Genomic DNA, 10,138 nt, shown 5'->3' with positions numbered 1-10,138 from the left:
TACTCATGACGTAAATGACTCATTATTATAGGAATAAAATATGAAGTTAAGAAGAACCAGAAAATTTGATGCACAAATAACAAAAAGTAAAAACAGGTTGAAGGTGGAAATCATTCAAGAAAAATATTTAAGCCTATATTACTGAAAAATAGGCAGAAAAATAGTAAGGATATGACTAATCCCAAATCTTCCCCATGTAATTAATCCTATTAGTATTAGTACAAGAGCCCTGTGGAAAAAAGTCAGCTTTTGGCCCCAATTTTTATTGCTTTAATGAAACTATGGTTCCTAGTCAAAATTGAAGGGTCTGCCAAATATAGATAACTAAAGTAATAAACTGGCAATAATCAAAGAAGAAGACTATATATAAAAAATGGAAGAAATGTTGGAGGATAAAACAACCTACAAAAAATTAAAAACAATTCTGAAATGAGTAAAGCTAAAAGGACTGGATAAAATGGGATATTAATGAATATGAAAAATCAAAACTTATGGCCTATAGTTTCACTGACCCAAGAATCTTTGGATTAGCAAAACTACAAACCATACTAAAATATTAGAACAATAATTAATAATATTAACGAGTCAATGGACATGATATCAAAGGGTACAAATCTTTTTATACATAGTTATAACTAATGGAGGTTTAGTATCATTCATTTATTTATGAATATCTGTATTGACTGATCTTTAAAATACTTGGAGTATTAATGATCAGTTTATATCTTAGTAAAATAATGGAGGATAATGGTATATTAGTATGATGAGATATCATATGTTTCTTTAAATGATAGTGAGCATACTATCTTTTATTCACCATTTGAAAATTTATGAGGCCTCTCATTTGGATAACCATAATATACCTTTTTAAACCAAAGGTTGAGGTCATTTTATAGTCACAATAATGAGACTTCTTGCTTGTATGATGGGTCATCATATATATTTTAATTGAGAACAATATAATGTTTTATTATTACAGTTAAAACATTGTAGAAGTTTTTGTCTTCTATGTTAAGATTTGAGGTAAATTTCAAACCATTTTTTTTTCTCACTTCATATTAGCAATGAGGATAAGGAGGATTATATATATTCATGAGGATGAGTTGATAAGGGCACTGGGCTATATCAAAAACCATATATGTCTTTTTACATGAACAAAAATAAGAACTTTATATTTTGGCTGTAAGGATTGTGATAAGAATTGTTATCTGCATGACAGATCATTCTGTTTAGTATTAAATTACTAAACAAAGCTGTTTTATAATCACAATGATATTGATGTGGTTTCTCACTATTATGATAGGACATGTGTGTGATTTTAAACTCCTGTATCTAGTTGTTCTTTATTCACATTGAGAGCATTAGATAAGGCTTATCATCAGTATGACAGGCCATTATATATGTTTTTAAACTTCTTAAATATAGTTCTTTATTCAAAATATAGAATATAGTTTCTCACTAGTATGATGGGTCATTGTTTGCGATTTTAAACGGTTATTTGTACCATAAATTAAGCGCGACAAAATATTGATAATATAGGAATCATTCTTGATAAACTGAGCTTTGACTAATCAAACTTCTATATTATCCGAACCTAAATTTAAAAAAATAAACAAGAATTTGCTGAAAACTGCAAATTATGATCGTATTTTTGTTGATATAAGACCTACTTAGAGTAGAAAATGACTATAAATGATTGTACATGAATTTTCTTCAATTTTTATTTAACGGTGTTCAATAATGTTTGTTGACTAATCTTTTTTAGTAAAAATTATTTCACAACAGTAATTTATTTATTTTGAAAACAAATAATATGAAGTCATTCTTATTGTGAAATTTTTAAAAACAAATAACGTTTTTTCGGACCTTCTTGTATAGGTTATATTAGTCGGGCGCATGGGACGTCAAGTGGTCAAGTGGGTACAAGGTGGAGTGTCGAGTGGAGGACTCCTGGCTTAGATGTTTACTTTATCTAATATTTTTATACCATTTGTAAATTCTGAGAACGTTCCTAGATTACGGAAGTAGTTAATACTTACTATTAATACAATAAAAATGTGCGCTGAAAGTAACCATGTAATTCTTATTCCATAGATGTTTATTTACCCTGTACTTATTTAATAATATCTAGTTACATTTAGATCTTATTTCCTATTAATGTTTAGTTGAGTCTATATCTGTCGTTCTGCTTATTTATTTTATACTTTGTCAACAAGCGTTTCCACTAGCATTGAATGATGAGTTTCATGTATTAACCGTTTTTATCTCGTTTATATCATTTTCCTCTCTTTCCGTATTCCTTTTTCCTTACCCACGTTTTAAATAATTTTTTTTTTTACATACATTTACAAACTAGATTTTATTATTCATATTCTTATTTCTTTACTCCTTTTGGCTTATATAACCTAATATTTTATTTATTTAATCCTGTTATATTACTTATATATTTATTTAATTATATATTCGTTTTCTATCACCTTTTTTTCATAACTTTAATTTTAAATTATTTTCATTTTGTACGTATATTTACTTACTAGATATTCATATTTATGTTATTTTCTTGTTCTTTTATCTTTCTTAATCCTAATATTACTTATCTCATATAGCCTTTATCTCCTAATGATACTTAGACTATGACACTTTCTTTCAGCCCTATTTATGTATCTATATTGTCTGTTATTTTCTAATTATTCCTTTTATTCATTATCGTTATTATCTTGTTTTGTTTTTTTTCTTAAAAACAAAACAAACAGCTGGAATTCTGGCCGAAACATATTATATTAATATGTTTATTATTAATCATATATTAATTATTAAAGCAAAACTTCTGTTTGTCAGACGTGCCACTACTCAAGACAGCAGCGAATAATGAAACTTGGTTTAGAAGTCGGGTGTATTCCACTTCACGCTATGCCTGTTTCCAATTATGTTCCGTTTTATCCATCTATGAATGTAACGAGACATAAAGCTATGTACATGTACACATAAAAAAAGGATACATAATAAGTTTAGAAGCGTACATAGAAAAAATATAATAAATTAACGTTTTTTCAGAACATGAATTCCGTTTAGATGAGTTCCGACAGTTTTACATATTACATAAAACGACGTGCGAAAAATGACCTAGGAACCCTAACAACATAATATTTAATATATAAGTGCTAAATGAGATATTCTTTATCTATAATAGAAAAATAAAACAATTTCAGGGGGAAAAATGGAATGGGATTATTACTACATTAAAAGAAGATTTAAAATTTAAAAATTAGTTTTATTTACATTTTAATACAATTTAAAGAAATTAATCTATTTCATTCCAAGCTTCCATTTCAGTTTACATATCGCGATTTAACAGTTATATATTCTTCATTGTAAAGTTAGCAGACCTTCTGTGCTCTTCTTGGTTCTAGGGCGACTTCAAACTTGTCAGACCTCTTGAGGATGATATCAGCCTGGAGCTTCCAGTCCTTCATCGGCTTTCCTTGTTTGACGCGGAAGTTTCTCAGGATGTTGGCCAGGAGAATTTTTAGCTTGAGCATCGCGTACTTACGACCTGTGAACACCGTTAGGGCATTATTATGACTGTGCCTTACATTTTGTACAGTATAAATTGTATTATATAAATGTATATGTTTGATGTACTGACCTACACAGCTCCTTGGTCCAGCACTGAAGGGTACGAAGGAGTAGTAATGTCTGTTTACAGCGTTCTGGGGGAGGAACCTGTCGGGGTCGAAGCTTTCCGGTTCCGAGTAGATGTCAGGGCGCCTGTGGAGCTTGAAAGTACCAATCACTACTGCGCATCCCTTAGGCAAGACTACGTTCTCGGACACTGTGTGGAAGTAAAAACAAGTTAAAATTTTAAACACTTCTATAAAGAATTAATAAACCAATTATAGTACAACATTTATCTAATAATAAATTAGATACATCTACTCAAACCTTATTATGATATTTTTGACAAGAATTAATGACAATTATACTAATTAATAATTACTTAATGTCACGTCTTGTTCCAGCTCTCTTGCGATAAGTGGCACAGGGGGGAAGAGGCGGAGAGTCTCCATGATACATCTTTCCAAATACTTCATTTCAACTGTGTCTTGGAAGGTGACTGGTCTGTCTGAATCTCCGAAGATAGAATCGATTTCTTCAATGCATTTAGTCTGAAAGGTTTAGGTTTTGTATTCAAATTTCAATCCAACCACACGAAAAATATCATGTTATTTAATACCATTTTATAACTATCTGCCTCTTTTGATATGTAATAATCCTTGCGATATTATTAAAGTATTTGCCATATGTGGCGATGCATTATTATCATTATCATTGTTAACCTGGCATCCCGATCGACGACAGTATATATAGCACTTTTTAGAGCCATATTAATATTTAGTGGTGTTAAATATTTATATTTATATGAAATATTCAAAACAAATATTTAATATAATGTTCCATTATAATCGGTCATAATGTATATAATATATAAACATTCAACCTGAATCCTCCTTTTCGCCCTTTTAAAACTGAATGTAATATCAGAAGGATTACACGACTGAAAATGAAGCTAGAAAGGGACTGGAGAAAAAAATAGATATGATGAGAAAGGTTTTTGATGAAATGACAATGTTGATTTATTTTTGTTATAACAATTAATCTCGAATTTACAATTCTCAGATACCAGTTTTATCCAGTTCAAAGTATTGATGTGCGCCATTAAGTTCTACAAAGAATTCTAATGAAATCGTAATATGTTTGCAATTGGTTTGTAACCATCTAGATCTGCCGTTATGGATGAGCTGAAGAGATGGACAAAGTTTTAACAGCTAAAGTGATCTCAGCTGACAGAGACTTGTGACTATCTCACAATTAGTAATATCAAGTAAGTTAATTATGTTGAGCTGAGAGTGTCAGAGTGTTTGGCTCAAAACCTTGGGGTTCTATTCCCATTTGGATTAGTCAAAATTCATTTCGTACTGGACCGAGAAACGAATCCTGACATTCTCACTCAAGCTGTATAAAATAATAATATTTATTGTCTAACATTTATGTATTCTCGTGTTTACTTAAAATCTTTATCGAAAATATGACCATATTAATTTTATCTTCAGTTGAATTGTATTTGTTACATTTTAATAGAATAACATACTGGACAGATAGCGAGCTGAATTACTTACCTGTATGTCCTGCCTGTCAGCCATCACGCACAAGAAGAAGCTGCTACCAGCCGCAGTTGTGTCGTGGCCCTGATCATTAAAAGAAAATTATATAGTTGGTTCGTTTATTATATCTAAATGTATTTAATGACATGCAAAAATTAATTGATCTACCTCAAACATGATTGTGTTGACTTGATCTATGATATCCTGGTCAGTGAGCTTGTCTCCACTTTGAGATCTGTCGATTAGAGATTCCAAAAATGGTAACCTTTTCTTTTCACCTAAAATTATGGAAAATGGTTAAAATAAATAAATACATAAAATAGAACGTGCAGAGGTCAGTATAGCTTCCTCAATATTTTTTCTTTATCTTGTTTTTCATAGTCCTTTTCTGAAAAAAGTATTTTTGACAGGTTTTTATTTTATAAAAATATAATATTACATATATTTTCAGACTGATGACTTGTCACCTGAGAATGAAATATAGGCGTGTAGAAGATTTAATTTTAAGGATAGATAAACGAAAACAGTTAACATTTGTACTTGAGCATGTTTACACTTATTCCTAAATCTTCTCTCAGACATGCTGTTTTTGAAATATATTTGCATAAGCGAAAGCAGAGTATATGATAAAATTGATACTTAATTTTACACTAATCCCCCAACTTTATTCTAAATTTGGGCTAAATCGGACGGTTTTTGAAATGTAGGTGTGCCAAAGAAAATAAGTTAGCTCATGCAAAAGTAGTGGATTGATAAAATCGATATTGAACCATCTAGATAATCAACCCGAACAATTCCTGAAAATTTTGTTGCGTTCTTTTCATCGGGAAATTAAAATAATCGAAATTTGACCAACAGTAATAGGTTTCGAATCACTACAAACTGACACGTGGTAATCGGGAACTAATTTGTTCCTTGATTAAAAAACGTGCGACTGAATTTTTTTGATTCTGAGTGCACAATTGATCTTCATTTCCTGCAAGGATACAAATACCTTTGATAGCGAAGAAGAAGAAGAAAAAATTCCAAATTGTATAGATGATTATATTACCTACATTACAAATATATATCTATGGTTTGAAGCAGTGACATCCGATGTTCGAATTCAAATTCAGAAAAATTAATCAAATTTTCAGAAACCAGAATGGTTATTTATAATTTTAAAAATTTATAAAAAAACAAAACAGAAACTACAGACTTTACCTGAGGCCATTGTTTGTTTTTTTTTATGTAAAAACTTCTTTAACAGACAATGTCAAATAAATACTAAAAATTGAGATTGGTTGTTGTAGTTCCAAGACACTGGTATATATTTGTATATTTTTTTTTTGCATGTATTATTATTATTATTATTTTATTTTTTTGTTGATTTACCTATCTCATTATCATCTACATCAAGATCGTCTTTGAGCCCTGCAGCCTGTCCATAAGAGAAGTTCTCCTCTGATTGAGTTTCGATCTTTGTCTCGACTTTCACTTCTTCCTTCACATCTTCCTTTGCTAGCGTGTTCTCTTTAGACTTATTCTTAATGCAATCGTCCTTCTTTGTGTTGAAAACCTTAGTGAAGTATCATAAAATTATAACATAATCTATTTTTCGTTTTAAGTCATAGAAATTGTAAAAATAATAACAATTATTATTACCCTGTTTGTCAATTTGAAAATATTTTGCAAATTGCGGTCCCATTCTTTAGACATATTAGTCAACTTGAACAAGGAATCAGGTCTGTACCACGGGCGGGTATGCCTGGTGTGGAGAATGTCGCACAGGCTAGAATATAATTAAGAAAACACAAAATTGAATTATTTCACTGTTTACATTAATTGATAAAGAAATAATACAAAAGACTCTCACTTACTCCATAACAGAATGAGCATATGAGAAGCACTCTCTGTTTTTGGATTCTTGTTTTACTCCCATGACGGTTTCTTATGAAAATAAAAAAATACCTTATAAAGACGAAACAATACGTTTTAAATTCAAAATAAAATTATTACTTAATATACCTATTAATGTTTCCACCATGATTTCGCTCATGTAGTCGTGGCAATCGAACATTTTGCCATTTTCTTTGCTCATTCTTTCAATCACGCGTTTGGAATTCCTGTTGAATTCATCCATAAATCTTTTCAAGATATTCAAGTGAAAAGTAGGTGCGATCATTTTCCTCTGATGTCTCCATGTTTCACCTATTTAAATTGTAATTAATATACTTTATAATAATTGGTATGTATATAGATTATAATTTAATGTGTTAAATAAAATTAATTTTAATGTAATTCATTAAGTACTAGTAAGGAAGTACTTACCACTACTGATGAGAAGTCCATTTCCAAACCATGGTTCGAACAACTTATATTCTTGAGATTTCTTGAGATGAACATTGCTGCTAAGAATAATCTATTGGTGTTTTGAGAAAGAAAAAAAAAAGACAAATTATTAAACTCTGCCAAAATTTAAATGAAAATGGTATGTTGCCTATTTTTAAGATTATATATTATAACTATTGTAAGTATTTCTTGATTGATTTATTCATTTCAGAAAAGTTCCTGTGTCGAAAAAGTGTTATTTAAAATTCTTCTTTTCTATTGATAATGATAAAAATTCAAAAATAATATTTTTATTCGATTAATGAAATAATTTACACTGTTTTCGTAGTTTTTCTTTGGATATTATGACATTTTCTGGTTTAGTGAAAAGACCTATTTTCTATTAATTCTATCCTTTTAGGGTTGTTAAAAAAAAAAAAAAAAAAAAGGCTTTTTATAGGAAATTAAATTCACAAAACATTTTGATGTTAATGTTTGTTCGATTTTCCGCACTGTGATTTTTCGTTTTTAACGTCTGCGATGGGTTTCATCAAAATTTCTGGAGCTGTTTTGGCACTAGAGCCTATAGAACATGCTTATCGTGTACTGTGCAGCTGCTATTGTGCACAAGAATGCGTTTGATCCATGGCATCGCCGAGTTAAATATTACAAAAAAACAAACGGACCAATTCGGTCCACCCTTTCAAGAGATATTGGAGTGCACTGAAATGCACATGTCCGTTGAAAAATGTACGGAATTTCACCCTATTTTAATATTCCACTTACCCAGTAGGTGTAGAAAAGTACAAATTTGATTGTTTTTTTATAATCGCAAGTTGGTCAAAATATAATCAGGTTTAATGTAGTACATTGTTTTTGAATATGAATTGTCGTATTTTGTTTATGTTTTAAATAAAGTTAATTATTGCTTTATACCTCAACGTCTTTCGGATGTATTAAGGCAACCACAAGCCTTGATCCTAACCATAGCTTGGCTACATTTTGGTACTCGGGTATAAAACTCAAATCATAGGCATATTTCAACAGTGCTGAAAAAATATAAAAAAAATATATATATATGAATATCCAATTATTGATTTAGTAACTGAATAAAAAAAATCTTTTATTCCTCGCTGCTTACTGTTATGATTCTTTAAAATTGTAAATGCTTTGCTGGCCAGTGGCAGTAGGTCAGGTCCTGGGATTTTCTCAGCTAGCTCGTACAGCCGTTTTCTTTCTGCCCGCCATTTAATGTAATATACGGTTGCAGCTGTTACGGCCAAAAATATAAAAACTTCTAACATTCTAGAAAAAAGAAATTGAGTTGAGTTGAAGGTTACTTTAAAATCAGTATATTTCATTTGCTGTAAATTCTGAAGTTATATTATTTCTGGAACTTACTTGCTTGCAATACCAGCCTATAGACTTTACAATTTTTCTAAAATATTAACTCGCCCACCTGAGTTGTTCTAATTAAAAAAATAAATAAATCCATGAACCTATAAATAATAATTCATAATCCACGTAAAACCATAAGCAAAGGAAAAATATTATGATGATTCTTTTTAATTTCAGGTAAGTATTTGAGAAGTACTTGTGTGTGATATGATTTTAAGACATTTCACTAATTTTATAATATTGATAAAACAGCTACGTTGTACCGAGAATTATAAAAACCTATGTACATTTTATATTACTTTTTATTAAGTACATCATTTATTCTCTCAAGAAACAGAAAAAATGAAAACATTTATATTATATAAAATGAGAAATTTAACTGATTGGCTACTTACTTTTTGGTGTTTACTGAACTCCCAAACGTGACTGACACTTCCGATGATAGACTGAAGGTATTTATACGTTTACTGTGTTATTCGCCATTAATGAAATGTTAATTATTAGAGGCGATGCTTTGGAAATGTTGCTTTGCGTAAACGATTATTCAGGTGACAAGCAGTTTTCTAATTCTTTTGTTGTCTCTTCTTCGAGTGTAGGCATACATCAGTTTCGTATCAAATTATTTTTAGATAATAACAATATTTTATATATCAATATATAAAATAGTTCGATATTGAACTTACAATATTTCTATGGAATTTAAAAATCTTCTTTTGCAATAGGAGATTTTCTAATTTGAAATTTGTCAAATAATATATTTGACGCACCAATTCCACAATTTTACAGTTTATAACTATATAACTTATATAACATTAAAAAAAAATTAAGTTCCCTCTCGGACATTCTTTTATGACATATCCATGATTAACTTCGTAGATGTAAGTACCCATTTTTAATGTTTAAAAATTATCATTAAAGTGTTTAACATATAAAAATGTTTTAAATGGTTCTTGTCACTATATCAGTGATATAAGATATAATAAAAAAAGAAGAGATTTTATAAATAAGATTTTACTGGATGGATTCAAATTTTAAATAATTGTTTACTCGGAAATATAAAATTTGGACTTACATCATCTTATGTGTTGAACATCGATAACGTTCTATCTGAGTTAAAATATCTAGTTTATATAAAATATAATATGCTAGTCTCCAACAATTATTCAAATTAAGTATTTAATTAATTTCTATGACTGAAAAATTTTTAATTATGTTATTTAGGGTTTAGTAAAACTATTTTCCTTTTTAATATATTTTTTCAGAATTAT

General features: G+C 29.4%; 1 protein-coding gene across 2 annotated transcripts; it reads right to left on the bottom strand.

Annotated features, from left to right (window-relative positions):
- Positions 1-3,250: 3,250 nt before the first annotated feature.
- LOC106683440 (cytochrome P450 4g15) lies at positions 3,251-9,390 on the bottom strand. Of its 2 annotated transcripts, none has more exons than XM_014424923.2 (13): positions 9,266-9,390; positions 8,614-8,777; positions 8,409-8,521; positions 7,473-7,563; positions 7,170-7,352; positions 7,022-7,091; positions 6,807-6,933; positions 6,537-6,720; positions 5,331-5,440; positions 5,178-5,246; positions 3,998-4,166; positions 3,647-3,832; positions 3,251-3,553 (listed from the first exon to the last, which is right to left on the bottom strand). In XM_014424923.2, exons 2-13 carry the CDS (start codon positions 8,774-8,776, stop codon positions 3,378-3,380), a joined length of 1,641 nt encoding a protein of 546 aa, XP_014280409.1. In that variant the 5' UTR covers position 8,777; positions 9,266-9,390; the 3' UTR covers positions 3,251-3,377. The 2 variants fall into 2 exon arrangements, with proteins under 2 accessions (XP_014280409.1, XP_066904855.1); XM_067048754.1 differs by lacking the exon at positions 9,266-9,390 and adding an exon at positions 8,874-8,891.
- Between the last annotated feature and the right edge of the window lie 748 nt (positions 9,391-10,138).

The sequence above is a fragment of the Halyomorpha halys genome, unplaced genomic scaffold (genome assembly GCF_000696795.3).
Source record: "Halyomorpha halys isolate HHAL.00 unplaced genomic scaffold, Hhal_1.1 Scaffold483.1, whole genome shotgun sequence".
Classification (NCBI taxonomy): Eukaryota; Metazoa; Arthropoda; class Insecta; order Hemiptera; family Pentatomidae; genus Halyomorpha; species Halyomorpha halys.
The sequence above is the reverse complement of the archived record's forward strand: the minus strand, read 5'-3'. Positions and strand labels throughout refer to the sequence as shown.